This window comes from Magnolia sinica, chromosome 16 (assembly GCF_029962835.1).
Source record: "Magnolia sinica isolate HGM2019 chromosome 16, MsV1, whole genome shotgun sequence".
NCBI lineage: Eukaryota > Viridiplantae > Streptophyta > Magnoliopsida > Magnoliales > Magnoliaceae > Magnolia > Magnolia sinica.
This window is the reverse complement of record NC_080588.1, coordinates 67,429,412-67,447,707: the sequence shown is the minus strand read 5'-3', so window position 1 is coordinate 67,447,707 and position 18,296 is coordinate 67,429,412. Positions and strand designations below refer to the sequence as shown.

The window sequence follows — 18,296 nt, the reverse complement described above, 5'->3', positions numbered from 1 at the left end:
ATCAAAGAAACGAGATGTCCGACAACATCAGAAGGGTATGGAGCTACCCAGGCACAATGGTAGAAGTATAATGGGATTGAGAACCAAATAAGAGATGAGCTGAGACGTAAACCTCAGAGAGTCCAACCCAGGCAAAGAGGAGAAGATATATCCTTCAGAGATGCACTAGAGGCTAGCAACTCTGAACAAATTGAGGAAGAGGAAATTATAGACATGGGCCTAACTTTTTTTCTAATCAAAAACAACAGAAAATTTTCACTGAAACGAGCAAAAAGAAGAAACAGATATCCATGAAGAGCATCTCCGATTACAAGAGACATCTTACGAACTCCTTTAGCAAGAACATCCAACAAGGAACTAAAGGAGAGTAGCTGTGTGAGCAATGGATGTTACCCAATTTCAGGGTTGCGAGCTAGAAGAGATTTCAGGTTTTGTTGGAAGCCTCAACTTCCTGTAGTAGTGGGTATGTGAGCTGATTTATCATCAACCCTATCTCCATGCTTCTCTTTTTTTTTCCACTTTTTGCTACTAAAATTTTCATTGCCATTCAAAAAAAAAAACCCAAAAACCTCCCACAAAAATGACCCTTGCACATGCCGGAAATGAGCAAAGGTAGGAAAAAATAGCATGATCAGAAAATTCAATGGAAGAAGAGGTCACAATGCCATCATAAGAAGAAGAAGAACAACTCAAAAGCATTATGGGGCATTAAAAATGTAAATATTACCAGATTGGAAAATGATTATACATCTTTAGCATTGCTAACAAAGAATAATGTAAATTTGTCTTGAAAGGCATCCCGTGGTCCATACAAAACCAATTTCTAATTCTTTTCTTCTTTTTTTCTTTTCTTTTTAATTTGAAAGGAAACAAAATTTTATTAAACAACAAAAGACTGAGAAATCAACTTAAGGTTACAACGATGATGATGAGAGATCATCCGAAACAAATTGGCCCACACCCGAAATTTCAATTCTTTGCTCTGGAGTAACCCTAGAATGCTTGTACACCTAGTTCAGACATTGGCTTGAGGCATTTCGTCAACCCCGCCCTGAAAAAGCAAGACAATTCGGCTAACCTAGCTTCCTCCATCCCCCAGGACCAACAAGGGATAGTACAGGAATATTCACCTGTTGTCCATCGACTACACCTTTTGGCCTGATCTTAAGCCCTAATTCACCCTCCATGGACGAACCTTGCGAAGGAACCATTAGGCTTTCAGGGCATTGGATTCTCACTAATGTTTTCGTTACTCAAGCCGACATTCTCGCTTCTACTTTGTCCACACCTGCTTGCACGGGTTGACTAGCAAAGAACCCTATTCTATGCCGTTCAAAAAACAGTCTCATGCAACTCTGAGATATTACACCAATCTCTCATTCTTAATAGATGGACTCCAACCAAGGTAAAAATCACCTCAACACCCATCTAGATAATGAGGCTCCACAACCTTCGCATGTAGTGTCAAGAACAAGTAATCATTCCCTAATGGTGAATCCATAGCTAACATGCCTCTCAAACTTGATTTTGACACCACATAAGGAATGAAAAGGGAAGTATGCACGAATTTGTGGAAGTAGATATAGAAATACCCTAAAAAAGGAGTCTTTAGTTGCGTTCAAAAGACTACTTTTGGCAAGAATCTAGATATGAGGCCATTTCCATAATCTACTTCCTGTGTGGAAGACCACCCCATCTGAAAATGAATCCTAGCGCAAACCATTAGATTTAGAGCTAAGGAAAAGACAAGCCCGAAGGAAAAAGAAAATAGCAATAAAGGAGAAAAGGCCAGGAAAACAATGCAGAAAAGAATTGAAGGGGGAGGGGAGAGCTATGCACATGGATCTAGGTGCAACATTGGAGGAATACACTCCCTAGAGGAAAATGAGAAACTGGCTTCAAGCAACCAGGAAACCACTCTATGGCAGAGGCTTGAGACTCGAGGGATTGGATTCAACTAACAAGGACTACAAACACCTTAATCAAGTACAGGATACTTACAAAGACCCATACCACAAAGATCATGAGGAGGTGAAATACTGGGGAAAAAAAAGAGAGAGGGAGAGAGAGAGAGAGAGAGAGAGAGAGATTCTTTTTTTAAAGGATGCTGAAAAAAGGAGTTGACTTGGGGAAGGAAACATTTATTTCACTATCTTTGGCTACAACAAATATAGGTAAAACGAAATATAAAAATAAAAAATTCTAAAGACTCCACAAGTGTCAGATAAGGATACCTAAGCTGAAGTTAAACAGTACTCTACGGACATATTGAGAGTGTATGAATACCAATCAATAATAATAATCATCATCTCATTAATATCAACCAGTCTAGAGTTGCACACATTATTAATGCCACCCAAATCACATTCCCAATGTCATGCCACCCAAAACCATAAACACACACCCCGATTGAGGAACAAGTTTCCCTCTCACCCCACAACCATACCCTCACATATTCAAAGCCCAGTAACATCGCCTTCAAATTGTCCACCAAACCCTCCAGTCCAGGCCATCCTCAATCCTATCCACAACAAACAACAACAACAAAGTTCAAAAATGGACAACCAGAAACATGAGAACAACCCTAAACTCCACACTTCCATTCTAGACACCTTATCCTATGGACATCTCAGCCCAAATACAAGTTAATGCCCATACCTCTAAACTATATTCTCCTAGACACTGAGAAGCTACCTTCCCATTTTGCAGCTAGCCAAACTCACGATTGAGGAAGTAGAACAACCAAGAAGAGTAAATAGCCTACGTGCGTGATGCAGGCCCACGGCCCACTGTAGGGCCTAACAATAGTGTAGGCCCACAGCCCACCGTATGGCCCAACATGTGCTGATTTTTTTAATAGATTTGGGAGTTTAAATTGAGGATTTCAATTTACTATGTTCGATAGATATGAGGGCTGATTTAAAGATGTGATTGAAGATATAGAACTGATTTAGAGATGTAATTAAGATTTCTATATTTGTTTTTACTATTTTAGGTAGACTAGACTGATTTGAAGCTAACTATGATTGAGTTGAAATCAATCTCTTAGATGGGGGAATTCTCATTAGGGATTCACTTAAAGAGTCTATAAGGGCTGATTTAAAGATGTGATTGAAGATATGAGGGGGATGTGATTGAAGATATGAGGGGAATGTGATTGAAGATATAGAATCGATTTAGAGATGTAATTAAGATTTTCTATATTTGTTTTTACTATTGTTAGACTTTTACTATTTTAGGTAGACAAGATTGATTGGAAGTTAACTATGATTGAGTTGAAATCAATCTCTTAGTTGGGGGGATTCTCATTAGGGATTCGCTTACAGAGTCCATGAGAGAGAGAGAGAGAGAGAGAGAGAGAGAGTGTGTGTGTGTGGGTGGGTGCGTGTGCGTGTGTGTGTGTTGTGGGGGGGGGGGGGTAGGTTTCTTAAATATTGTAAGAGAAAAAGTTTGATCTCTAATATTCTTGTGGGCATACTCTTGTCCATTTCTTTGTGATTCGGGTGTTGCAATCTCATTGACTCGATAACCAAGTTGCACCATTTTGGTATCAGAGAGAGTAATTGTTGGGGAATGCCAACCCTACAATCTCCTAATGGCTTCGAAGGGGCTGGCACAAAAAGAGTTTGTGCAAATAATCCAATTGATCCATACACTTGCACTGCAAGTAGATCAACTCACGCATGTGGTAGGCAATCTCACCAATCAAGTGGAGGAGCTACAGCGAGGAAGGAATACAGAGACTAATGCTAAAGCACATGGACACGTAGGGGAAGCTCCCCACCAAGGGCCCAAGGCCCTAACCAATAACTGGCAGCCCTGGCTTGTGAAGACACCAAGGATCAAATCCTTCGATTGTTGGAAGTGACAAAAAACCCAGAATTGAGGCAGAATTTTTGAAAACAACAAAAAGATATACGGAGTCAAAGGAACAATTGACAAATGAAGATATCGATGCACATTGATGTTGGACTTACATACGAATTCACCAATGGATCAGTCGAGGGATCCACTGATAGAGGCAATCAAATTTATAGACATGCCAATGGGTCTCAACTCTCAACCCTCGAATTAAAGCACCTTTTCAAAAGATGAAAATGGCATGAAAAACAGGGCAAATGTTGCAAGATCCATGAAGAAGTTTTAAGGTTACAATAAACAAGTTGGAATCCACAAAAGCACAAGTAAAAAAGACATCATCTACAGCGAACTCCAAAAAAGGTTATGCTGAGCCAACGCTCAATGTTGCACTACCAGCTTCCACCAAAGAAGAAGAAGATTCATGGTAGAGTTAGTACAAGTCCAAAGGTTGAGATTAGTTTCCAATTTGAGGACAAGTTCTTACAAAGCCAAGAATATTTGAAGTAGGCCCATGGCCCAGTGTAGGGGGCCCAACAATAATGTAGGCTAGCAGCCCACTATACGGCCCAAAATGTTCTGATTTTTTAACTGTATATTTATAGATTTGTATGGATTTGGGAGCTTAAATCGAGGATTACAATTTACTATTTTTAGAAGATATGGGAACTTATTAAAATATGTAATCAAGCTGATTTAAGATATAGGGTTGATTTAGAGATGTAATTAGGATTTTTTTTATATCTGCTTTTACCATTGTTAGGCTTATACCATGACGCAGGATCAATGCATGAACTAAGTAACGTGTGAGATCAAATAACCGAATTAAGATATTTAACAAAAAAACACAAACGTCGCTATATTCATCACAAATATCATGAAAATCAAAAGAAAATCATGCATAATCCTGACCTAAGCTACCAACATCGTAACACAAGATCATTAAATAAAAAAGAAACTAGGATCTAATGTATGTAGGGACATCCAATTAGCATAAAGTATAGTCTATTTCAAAATAGTAAACTTAATACAACCGAGGGTGAAAATTAGGTTTTGCGTAATTTTGGAAAAGTAGGAAAATTGAAAATTTTAGGTTTAGAGTTATGGTTTCAAGGATGGAAGAAATGGGTTTTGATATAATGATAGTGGGAAACCAAAATGGGCAGGTGGGATCCACACGTGTGGTCGTACGGTCATACGTGTGGCGTGGAAGGATTAGTTTAGGTCGGTTAGGATTTGGATTGTGTATGGGTATGGGAAAGTTGGGTTTGGGAAAAGACGAAGACTTGGGATGAGAGAATTAAGAATCTGAAGAAAATACCTGGATGGGAAAGAAAAGAAATAGTGTGGGCATAGATGGGGACCTCGCACCTCCGTTGATGAAGATTAGCCTCGCACCAATCTTCCTTCCAAATCGCATGGAAGTATCTACAAATTGTATGAAGATGGGAGAAGAAAGCAAGAGCTTTTCTTATTTTTTTTTTCACAAAATTCAGTGGGAGAGAGGTCACACACCCCCCTCTTTTTATAGATCCAAGAAGTTTCAAAAATTACAAAAATCCCCGTCTTGTGAATTTTAACGAAAATAGCCCTAGTCTAAATAAAATCAACTAAAATACTCATAATGTGTCCAAATATAAAATAATCAAAAACTAAATCTTAAAATATGATAAAGTCTACAACTAATGTGGACGATCAACGATCAATAGCTCGATCATGTGATCCATGCGATCCAATGGCCCGATCGTCGCGTCCCTCCGATCCAACGGTCTAAATCACTCCATAAAGCAACCCATGTGCATCTTCTCAGTGTGGGGTCTTCCAGACGCTCGCACATACACATGAGGTCTTCAGCACAATCACGGTTACTCACCTAGCCACAGGGAAATTGGTGCAACCTGCCTCCTCTGATACATACGTAATGTGTACATGACGTGATATCCTCATCATTCCATCTTTGGTAGATTAGATTGATATGAATTCAACTATGATCGACTTCAAATCAATCTCTTAGTTTAGGGGATTCTCATTAGAGATTCACTTAGTATAAAAATTTTGGGGGGGAGGGGGTGGATTCCAACATCTTCCAAGTGTGAGTTTTTCTTAAGTATTGTAAGAGAAGAAGTTTGATATCAATAAAGTCATCTCCCTCTCTACTCCAATATTCTTGTGGGTGTACTCTTGTCCATTTCTTTGTGACTCATGTAACCAGATCTCTTTGACTCAATAACCAGGTTACACCATTACATGCCAGCAATGAGACTCAACTAGTATCTAAGGGCCAAAACCAGCATTTTTGAAAAAGGTTAGAATATGAAATGGCCAAGGAGAAAACAAGACTAAAAGATCTTAGGAGGAAGTTTTTCTAGGAGCATAAACAATGGAAGGGACCAGCACTGTAAGGGATGGGCAGCCCCATCCCTACAAGGCATCGAAGGGGAGCCCAACTCCAGTTCTCCCCAAAAGAGGATTTAATGTCCTTTTCTATTTTAAATATGTTTCCCCAATGAAAATCATCATATAACATAAGTATAGAGGAGTCAATAGAAAAATTCTCTTAACAACGTCTAGTCAATTAACCAATGATCACAATACCCACATTTTCATCCTTATTGAAACGAGATTTCAATAGCCTAATGCACAAGATCACGTTAAAAAGTTTGATTGAGAGATTTCATTCTCATGTGTGAATTTAACTTCTCTCCTGCCAATGCAAGTAGATGGACAAATCATGGAGGCAAAAAACAAACAAACACAAAACAATTAATTATTTAATCATGCCAAGCATTCTCCCACAAGGTTAAACCAAAACTACAACAATAAGAAACATGTTTTCATATCATTTTGGAGGTTAAAATCATAAGCATATAAAACATTTGCACAACATAAACTCAACAAGAAAGCATAGAAGAAAGAGGAACCTTCTTGAACTTCAAAACAACATCCCTTAAACAGTTGCATCCAGCAACCCGGAACCCAACGGATGCTCCCATATTCCGGCTGAGAAACCAAGCCAGCAACCTTGCAGCAAATCTGTAAAAGATGGATGATTAGAAAAATAAAAACACAGAGAAAGCCATTTCTTTCCAAATCCTAAAATAAAACAGAATTTCACATCATATCTACAAAATTTACTAAAAGCAAGCAAGACGACTATTGTAGGCAACCTCTAGAAAAGGACATTTTTCAAACAGTAGATCATGAGTCAGGAATGCTTCATAAAATTCAAACCAAAATGAACATTGTTTAACTGAATAGCAAGGAAATTAAAGCTCTAAGATCAGCATTTTAATTAGCCACATTATGCAATAGAAAGTTGGCATCTAGCACCATGTGAAGGAGCAAAACATCCTAACTTACATTTTTTGTGGATAACTATAAGTTTTTAGAAAGAATGAACAAGGCAATGATTTTTCGAAATAAAGAAGCCCACAGCTAGCACCCTCTTTAGCAATAGTGTATGCAATTACCTTAGCATCATTAGAAATCCATCCTCAATCAAAAAGAAAAATCAAAGAAAACAACATGTTTAACCTCAAACCCCACAATCTATCTCACAATACAAAAGTTAAGCCTCCAAGGTTAATTGTGCCCGTGATAAGCCCAAAAGAGAATCCCAATAGAGATGGCTTTTGCAGGACACTTTGAGAGTGCCTCCCACCCCAACGTAATGGAGTTTGTCAAAATGTCCAATTCACTCGCTCATGGAATGGCATCAATCCCATCAAAATATATGACCATCGAGTTTGGAGCTATTTAAGGATATAATAAGAGGCACGGAAATTACATTTATAGCTAAACTATACATTCTGATACAACTACTAGACAATCATTCATAAAAGTACCAGAATTGCACATCCCATTGGGTTTTCAAAACATTCTAATTCAAAAACAGACTCTAGATACAAGCCAAGAAAATCAAACTTGGACTGAAGGAAGCCAGGCAAGAAGAAGACGAAAAGATAACGTAATATCTTCTTCTTTGGGGTTTACAATCAATTGAAGGAAATAAATGAAGAAGAAAGAAGTGCGGAAAAGGAGTGAGATTTGCAACATTTTTAATAAATATGAAGTAAAAAGGAACAAAGATTTTTGCAATATTTTATGTTTTCTTTCTCCATACTATTCACCCAAGTTTTCTTTCTCCAACTTGGACCAAAGGAAGCCAGGCAAGAAGAAGGCGAAAAGAAAACGTAATATCTTCTTCTTTGGGATTTACAATCAATTGAAGGAAATAAATGAAGAAGAAGTGCAGAAATGGAGTGAGATTTGCAACTTTTTTAATAAATATGAAATTTAAAAGAAAAAGTATTTTTGCAATATTTTTTGTTTTCATTCACCATTCTATTCACTTAAAAAATGGAAAATTTATTTTCTAAAGAATGTCCCATTGCAAATCCTATTTGGTTTTTTTCTCATTGGCAAGTAGAATCTTATCAAAAAAACAGTAGTGGAATCAAAACATTGAGAAACTATTCTTGAACACCAATAGGAGCCCTCGAACCCCTTTATAGGGCAGAACAACAACCTCCACATTACCACCCTAAAAACATGATGGAACGTGGGGCCAAGAAGAACACAATTTGCTAATCTACTTAATCCAATTGGCTAGTCCCAATGGCAATCCCGAAGATTATGTAGTTGTCAAAGCATTCAATCAACTCATTCAATTCATGCAATAGCAACACTATTGTTGAAATATATGACAGTCGTAGGATCAGTTCAATTCTTCCAAATTTTGGAGCTATTTGAGGAGAAAAGGCAAGGAAATGATATCCATAGCCAAATTATACATTCTAATACAACTAATAGACACTTCCACGAGAATAGCATTCATCTTGCCAGAGGTGTTCCGTATCCGTTATGTTACACCCGTAAAGACTGATACGTATAACGGCCATGACCGTTACGCAATGCAGGGGTGAAATGGGGTGGTTGGTTTTTTGGGACCATATCAGTCATTATCGTGGCCATAAACGATGTTATGAGGCATAATGACCGTTACCCCCGTAATAGTCAAAAAACCACAACTTTTTTTCTATTTAAATTCATTTTTCTCCACATTTTTTCACTTTTATCATTCCAAAAACCCTCTTAGATCATTTTACAACAGATTTCAACCACTCTTACTATAGTTTTTAAGATTAAAACCGTAGATAAAAGTAATTTGAGCGAATAGAAGCTCCGATTTTTTTTTCTTTCAAAAAATTGAAAAAGTAGAGATTATGCCTTTTTAATGATTTCTAGTTCTAATGCTTGATTGCAATGTGTAAACATTAGAGACATATAATCATGTTCACAAATTCACTAAACAACCTGATACAATACTCTCACCAAAGAGTGGACCGTTACACTACCATAAACTTCTTCAAAACAAAAAATGAATAAATATTTGGAATATTTGCATTATTTTGGATTTTCTAGATATTTTTTCAAAAATTTTCAAACAAAAGAAAATTGCCAACCGTTATGCGGTTCGTAACAGTCGTTACGCCCTTGTATCAGCCGTTACAGCCGATTGTCGTATAGGTAATGGTGGTGACCGTTACGGCCACTGTAACCGATACGGAATACGTTGTTGCCACATGGAATAAAGAAACATTGACAGGCAAGAGTGTGGGGTTCGCAGATACGATGAAACAAAGGAGAGTTAGCATAGCTTGCATTCAAAAGAGCAAGCGGAAAGGGGCCAAAACTAGAAAATTTGATGGATATAAACTTTGGCATGTAGGAAAGGAAAGTAACACAAATGGGTTAGGGATAGTGGTAGATAAAGGTTAAAAGGATAAAGTTAGATGTTGCGAGAGTAAGTGATAGGATTTTATTTATAAAACTTGTGCTAGGAAAGGAGATAATAAATATTATTGGTGCATATGCGTTGCAAGTAGGGTTATAGGGTAGAATCAAGAGACAATTCTGGGAGGATATTGATGGACTAATGCAAGGAATTCTGAACAGAGAAAGGATATTTGTAGGAGGAGACTTAAATGGTCATATAGGAAAAGAAAGTAGAGGATCAGAGAGCATACATGGAGAGCATGGTTTTTGGGAGAAGAAATGAGACGGAGGATGCTATGGCATACAATCTAGCTCTTGCAAACACGTACTTTAAAAGGAGGGATATTAATAACTTTCAAAAGTGGATCATAAACCAAATAGATTTCTTTCTTCTTAGGTAACTAGAACAATCAAGATGTAAGGATTGCAAGGTTATACCTGGAGGCAGTGTGATAGTGCAACATAGGTCAATAGTTATAGATGTTTACATTAAGAGATGAAAGAAAGGGAGTGAAATTAATAGGTCTCCAAAAACTAGGTGGTGGAATTTAAAGGGAGAGGAAACAATATGATTCAGAAGTAAATTAATAGAAGAAGGAAAGTGGAATGTCGAAGAAGAAGTAAACGTTATGTGAAATTAGATGGCCGCACGCATTAGGAAAGTGGCAAAAGATGTTTTAGAAGTATCTAAAGGGAAAAGCCAATCACGCAAAGAACTTGGCAAAATCATGTGAGGAGCTTGGTAATGGGATGACAATGTACAAGAAGCTATTCATAGAAACATTAATGTTTTAAAAGCCTAGGAAGGGACTGTGAATCCTAGTCTACCATTCCACTCTATCAAGGGCCAGACCTTCAGTTGGACCATAGGTCATCAATTGGGGTTGGGCCTTCCCCTTGCACTTTTAGAGCCTTCAACTCATACCACCTCAATCCTTCTAACCAGCACAGTTCTTGATCTCCATTGCACATGACCAAACCATCTAAGTCTACTTTCCCCCATCTTGTTACCAAAGGTGCTACTTGCATTTGTCACCCATCAGTTTCTTTTCTTTTTTTTTCTTTTTCTTTTCTTTTTCTTTTTTTTTTTAAACCGTGAGTCACCCATCAGTTTCTCATGTTATCAACAAGCAACAGTTTTGATAGTGGTTCCCAAACACTAACATGACCTTCTTCTTTTTTTTGAAAGTTAACACTACCAAAATTTGAGCCCTGGATCACTCACACATACACTACACTGTCTCCACATTACCAAACAGTAACATGGCCATGTGTTTCAGCTAATTGAAAAGCAATTGAACTTTAAATACATAGAATAGGTACATACCAATAGCGCGTACGTGGCCATTTTTTCCGTTACGATCGTTAAAACCCAATAGCGCGTACAGTTGCCACTGTTACCGTTATGTAACAGCCCTTATGGCCCTGCAATGGTCGTTATGGCACACCTTGCTTCTACTTCCTGCCTATATGATGAGCAAACAATCCCAAAAGTCCAGCCTGCAAGATGCTAAAGCCATGCAATCCAGCAGATCATACTCCACAGCAGATCAGTAGAACGTGCACGTTCCATCGAGGTACACCCGAGTTATCCTAGGATGTTCCTACAAATCCACCTCCCCCTCACATCCAGCACCCACTTATCCACCACCACCAACACAGCCTAGCCATGCTCAGTCAACATCGCCCTTCGCCTCCAATATAGCTCATGTACCTTCCAATATGCCATCGCCTAACAGTCAAATTAAATTCAATGTCTGGCTTGATGAAGCCCTTAACTCGTCAAGTCTGCAATATGAAGCACCCTACCTCCATCCCTTCATGTCCAATGTCAAGTCCTATTGTCCGAACCATACCCCATAAGATCCATATAACCACAAGACAAGGATTAATGTCAGGCATTACTTTGCAAGTTTGAAGCCTAATGCAATAGTCTAATGGGAAAATTCCTAACTGTTAATGAAGGAATTTTTGCACTCCCTGGGCAAGACTGACTTTGATCAGTTCTTATCACTTCTCCTCATTCTCTAATTCAGCAAGACTAGAACATCAAAATTCAAATCCTCCATCTTCACATCCTTAACGCAAATGAATTTGTTGGGGCAAGATCAGTCCAACAAGATGATCATCCACATTATCGCAAATGAGACGAACGTCTACGTGGGTCTAGTAACATTGGGCCTTAATGCAGCCCTAGGTCAAGCAAGCAACATCAGGTTCGGGGGTTCGGAATGCCATTTGAGCCCAGGATGCACACTTTATTGAGGTCATTTGGGATCCTACGACAATGGAGGTTGAGGTCTTGGTCCCTTCCCCTCCGATGGTGTTAATCAAGGAAAGAGAGAGATGGTTTTCCATCCAAATGGCATGGCAGAAACCCCTTTTGCGTATTGCCTCACCTCAAGCCCCAATCACCAATGTGAACCAGCATCAACTCTACTCTTGCCTTTTGAAATTTTGTCACTTGCGCAAGGGCTCCCACCAATCATCGCTCAATTGCTCGCAAACCGTGGTGATCTCTCCAACCTCTCTTGTCTACTATGAATGAGGAATGTCTTCTACTTTGGCATTGTAATTACAAGCCAGGTCTCTCACACTTCTCATCTCATTAGCCGGCCTTAGAAAGTTGTGTGAATCTCCTTGCAACACCATAACAAGGCATTGTAGCTCCTAAGCAAGGAGGCTTGATGTCCTTCTCCCTTGCCATCGCCAAGTCCAATGGTTTTGCCCATTCATCATTTCATCATCATCTCCCCATCTTGTTCACACGTCAGCCTACTTCTCATCTCAACCTGCTAAAGAACATACAATCGGATGGGACCATCCAGCTCTGCCACTTATAGGAAGGCCAGTATGGGCACCAAACCCCTGTCAACCCACCCATCAAGCCACTGTCTCCTTGACCCATGGGGCAAACCTCTATACCAACTAATCAATGCCTTGTTTGAAAATGTCTATCACATGAAGGTCACAAGCATGAGAGGTCTTTTGCTTGCCCTTGAGTATTTCAATGGGGCCAAAGCTAGAAATGGGCAAGCTTGTGCATATGGAAGTAGGGGATGTTGATAAGCCCCAGCTTGTTTCTGTTAGTTTCAAGTTACAAGATGGGACTACTTACATTGCATGCCCACTACAAGAATGCATGGCGGTGTGGACCTAGGTAATCACCAAGATGCCCAGTTCACCCATCACTCCTGTTACTCATCAGTTCGTTGTCCAGCTTGGCAGTCAGTCCATTAAACAGGGGCAACGGAAATTCGCACCTAAACTTGAAAAGAAAGTGCGGGAAGTCCACAAACCTTTGACAGCCAAATTTACTACTCATCCAACTTGGCTTGCAAATATCATTGGCATATACATAAACTTTCACTATTTGAATAAAGCTTGTCCCGGTGATGAATACCTCTTGCCCAACATGGTGGTTCTGATTGGCAGCACAACCAGTTTAGTAATGCTCTCCTTTATGGAAAATACAGTGGCATAATCATATCCCCATGGAACCCCTCCGAATTCTGAAATGCCTAAAACTGCCTTCTACAACCTGATTGCCACTTATTATTACTGTGCCATGACATTGAAGCCAAAAAATGCCAGGCCATTGACCGGTGGGCCGTGATGGCAATCTTCCATTATATATTTCATGTTGAGCTGGAGGATTATGCCCATGATGTTGCGGACCCGTGGTAAAGTCTCGAGTGAGCTACTTTCACGAAGAGGTGCTCAAAGAGTGTTTGATTGATGTCAACAGTTTGGATTAAAAATGAATCCCTTAGGGGGCAACTTGGCATGCGTGCAAAGAAGTTCTGGGGCTATTTCACATGGGAGCACTTACGTCCCCTTGTACAAAATCACGTGTGGTCATTGCACCAAAATTCATTTTGCTTTCTTTTTCAAATTCTTGCGAAACCATTGTAACAAGGCAATTTGCCAAGGGACTGATGTGATCACCTAGACCACTATACCAAGGTCCGACCCCAGCCAGATACAAAAAAAAAAGAGGTCCCACCCCAGCCATGGCCGCCCAGCCTTTTATAAGCCTAGGTTAAAGCGTGAGAGAATGTAACTAATCTGCCTCGAGCAGTCGCCCAGGAAATGTGAACATTAAGTCTCTCTATTACTTGCTTGTTTGCAGTATCGTGTTCCTATGATGGTTTGTATGATTTTCAAATTTTTGATGGTTGAATGGTTCATGTGCCACTGCCTAGACGCTTGGTCAACTGTGTTGTTTTAGGTGTCTCAGCTGGCCTTGCACAAAATGTTATCTCAAAAGAAGAAGAAAAAAAGAATGAAACTCCACGAATTCTTCGATCTCCATAGTTATATCGAAAATAAAAATTTAAAAAAAAAAATCAAAAGGACATAAAACCAGCCCTTGAATCAACACCAATACTTCCAATATAATTACATGCCAAAACCCATGAATTAAAAAGCCAAATCAATAAAAATACTCCCAGCAAAGATTTCAAATCTCCATAAGCCTAGAATCCAAGCACACCAATTCAACACAAGCAAAATATATATATATATATATATATATATATATATATATATATATATATATATATATATAAAATCATAATTCCATCAATCGAGATGAATTCCAACAAAACCAATCAAACAACCAGAAATTCACATCCACAACCATCAAAATCAAGATAAATTCAAGCCCTTACATGAAAATGATCCATCCGAAGACGCTGACAACCAAGAGCATGAACAGGAACCTGACTGGCGACAATGCCATTTCCAACCACGGCAGCGAATCCCTCGATCTCGAAGAAGAAAACACCGATCTTTCAAACAAAACGGGTCGGAATCAAGGGAACGGTTGCCCTGGGAGGGCGCCAGATGCGGTTATGGAAGAAACCCTAACTACAAACTCCCGGTCTCCAAAATCCATCTCCTGGAAACTAATTTCAGAGAAATCGGATGAAATGAAGGGGATATTTATAGGGTGGGAGGGTCGGGGTTTGATCCGCGATCTGCAGAGAAGAAACTGTTTGGAGCAGTCGTCTGTGGATCTGATGGAGTTCGCGTATAAATAACATCCGTATTTCGTTATATTCAATGTCGCAGTCATGCCCCTGATCTTCTCTCAAATGACGAACATGTCAAGAGGGTGTTGGATCCTCCGCGGGTCGGGAGCGGATTGCCTGTGATCCCGGGCACAGAGATATCTTGCCCGGGGCTATATGGGGTCTACGGATATGTCCGTGATAAATCCCTTCCGTCCATCTGTTTTTAATGAATACAGTAGTGTAGGATTTATAAAAATAAGGAAGATCCATAACAAAAGAGGGTCACACCAATAAAACAGTGGGAAAAACAAAGTCCACCGTTGAAAGCTTCCTGGAACTGACCAGATGTTTATATGAAATCGTAACCGTTCAAAGAATTATTGCCAATCAGATAAACTGTAGGAACGAATATTATCCTTATAGAAAACTTCTGTCAACTTCCCGGCATTCAATCCCCACTGTTTCTGTGGTATGGCCCACATGAGTTTTTGATCTGCCTGATTTTTAGCAAAATGTTTTATTATAGTCTTTCAAAACAGATGGACGGAATTGATTTGTCACGGACATCTCTATGAGCCCTGTGGCAGGGGTCCCACGCAGTCCGCTCCCGCCGGTCGGCACCTGATTCGTTGACCAAGGTGAGTCGGATTCGGTAGTGACGCCTCCAGTACTCTGGTCGGTACTGGCCAAAGCACTGTGGGACCACCATGATATATATGAAATCGGATTGCGTACTAAGATACTCTGTACGCTTTTATCGTACCGAGTAAACTCAGTTAGGCCCACTGTTAATGTATGTGGTTTATCTATACCGTCCATCCATTTTTACTGGTAATATTAGGGTTGATATCAAAATTGAAGTGAATCCAAAGCTCAAGTGGACCATTACACAGGAAACATTGTGAAATAATGATTTCCACCGTTGAAATCTTCTTAGGGTCTAAATTAATTTTTATATGTCATCCCACCTGTTTATAAGATCACAAAGATATGTATGAAGAGAAACCATAAATATCAGTTTGATCCAAAACTTCCCTGGCCTCCAAAAAATTTTCAATGATAGAGGTTCATTAAAACTGTTTCCTGTAGTGTGGTCGGCTTGAGATTTTAATTTACTTCATTTTTATATCTAGTTCTAAAATTATCTGTTAATATGGATTAATAAAATAAATAAATAACAGTGGGCCCCACACATTTTACTCAGTACACTAAGGGTACTGAGTTACTCGGTACGCAATCCGCTTCGGATATATATGTTTTATCAGGTGACCAAAAATTAGGCAGATACAAAACTCATATGGACCACACTTAGAATGTTTCAACGGTAGCCATCACTATCTCTACTGCTTCCTATGGTATGGTCCACTTGAGCTTTGGATCTAGCTCATTTTCTGCGCTTCCAATAGAAAAATGATATGGAAAATTTAATAGACGGAGTAGATAAAATATATACATCATGGTGGGCCCACGTAACTTTTCGAGTACTGATCTCGGTACTGGTGGGATCGCTACCGAACCCAAGTCCTGGCAAAAACAAACTTTGATACTCCGGCAGTGTGTGATGATGATACACAGTCACTTAGAAATTGCATACGTGGGATTTAAGTAAATCTAAATTAAACTGTCGAAATTATAGGGCGCGGTTTAGATGTATCGTGAAACGAAAATTAAGCTTGTTTGGTTATCTAGCTATCTGATTGGTGAACATTTATTGGACGGTTAGAATGAAAAATTAGCTTATGGTCCACGAATCAGAGGTTATGATTGTTCAACCAAGCTGATTTTGAGGAAACTAATATCTCAGTTTACTTGAAATCAATGCATGCCATGTGTACAATTTCTGAGAGACCGAGTATTAGGCGTCATACGGAGTATCAAGTAACTGCCATTTGCAAATTGGATTCGGCAGTCTGGATAACTTTTCCGTTGCAGCCTACCTCTGGAAGTTTTTCCCGGATTGGAATATCCTTGCCGTTAATCTTTGGAAGTTTATTTCTCATCTTAACCGTTGATTAGTAAGTTGTAATTGAAAGGTATTTATTCATGCAGATGATTTAATCTTTCTGGGTTCGTCCATCCAGATTAGGACTCGACAGATGGATGGTTAAGAATACAGTTGGAATTGAAAACCTACACAAATTGTGCATAGCCAAGTGACATGTTTATCTTGCAATTCCAGTCTTTTACCATTGATATGTTGTGCCCGCAAAATATTTGTGATCAGTTGATCCTAACCCGTTTGATCAGTGTCCTGAAAATCCATTGCTAAGACGAAAAAAAAACTCAACAACGGTTAATACACAGCAAAATGAGTGTATAAGCCTAAGCGTGGAGAGAGCTGTTAAATCAACGGTGCGGATTGTCAAGCAAATGGCCCAATTTTACCAAATCAGGATTTGATGGCATTTTATGATGTACATATTCTCATATTTCGTCAATGGACTATCAAAAAAAAAAAAAACAGTCATCGTTTCAGGTATCTTTTTCATCACATGCATGCTTAGTTTCAATTCCATCTTGATGCCTGTTTTGAATGGGTAGAAATTCTCTTTCCTACTTTAAAAAATAATTTATTTCTCTAATTTATGATGAATTTTTGTAACATCCTAGATTTTTAATGCTTTGGATTTTCAGAAAATTTTTGAATTTTTTTTATTAATTAACTTTTAATATCACTTAATAATCATTAGCACTCAATGTGAGTTTATACAGTGATAATACCAGTAAAGAACCGCACAAGTCCGATTAATCAGTCGTAAGAAGCCAACGAATTTCCCCGATCACTTGAACATCAGGTGTAGCCCCATGATTTACTCGCATAGGACCAAAATCTAACCGACTCATCACTAACTAATCAAGACAAGCATAACTAAATTAAAGATCTAACCGAAGCTGAGTTAGATAAGGCCTGAATCTTAGCTAATAGACCAAATCAACCCGTTGCTCTTTTAGCCTAAAACCGACGGTTTAAAGTAATCATGACCAAATCTCCACTTTTACTAGTTATAAATGGGCCACACTACGAATATAGTTAATCCAAACCCTAATCATTGCCCATGAGAAATCTCATTACCAAATTCATTTCAGAAACGCCCTGATTTTTCGAAGAAGCTCTAGACCGTTCGTTGGTGGGCCATTAGTTCCAAAATTATATACTAATGTTCGTCTTACTGGGCTCGACGTCCATCGCGGGAGTAAGACCTGGGTAGTGTTCAGAACCGCTCAACTTGAGCCAAAGGACGAGTGCATGAGAAGTGCAAAATACCCTAAAGAAATGAGCTGGAATTTAAGTGAATTGAGTCATCCACTCTTATGCAAAGTTGGGGATTTCAGACCGTCGATTTGCGACCAAACTTCACACGTAGAGTAAGGATATTTCTCTGCTCATATCCGTATAGTCGTGACCCCGATCGACCATCGGTGACCGTTAAACAGACTTCTAATCATATCTATCGATCGGCGCATCCAAATGGCGGGCCGATCATGTTCATATATAGATCATTATTAGGGCTATCTATCCTACGGTGTATATCAATATGTACACCCCATAATGGGCCCTAGAGCTTAGAAAGACCCTCTCATAAGTTTAGTATAGTAAAAATCCAACACTTGGGGCCATTTCCACCAAATCTGGCATTATAA

The 18,296-nt window shown here is 39.1% G+C and overlaps 1 protein-coding gene and 1 long non-coding RNA gene across 2 annotated transcripts in view; one reads left to right on the top strand and one right to left on the bottom strand.

Annotated features, from left to right (window-relative positions):
- Positions 1-14,654, bottom strand: part of LOC131229700 (protein SABRE) — an 80,213-nt gene extending 65,559 nt beyond the window's left edge. The window contains exons 1-2 of the mRNA XM_058225689.1: positions 14,310-14,654; positions 6,780-6,891 (exon numbers count right to left, since the gene is read on the bottom strand). Coding sequence (XP_058081672.1) covers positions 6,780-6,891; positions 14,310-14,380 — 183 coding nt within the window. The 5' untranslated portion in view covers positions 14,381-14,654. The remainder of the gene's footprint in view (positions 1-6,779; positions 6,892-14,309) is intronic.
- On the top strand, positions 12,635-14,150 carry LOC131229701 (uncharacterized). The gene is made up of 2 exons (XR_009163549.1): positions 12,635-13,602; positions 13,636-14,150. It is a non-coding gene; the product is annotated as an uncharacterized LOC131229701 (long non-coding RNA).
- Positions 14,655-18,296: the final 3,642 nt, after the last annotated feature.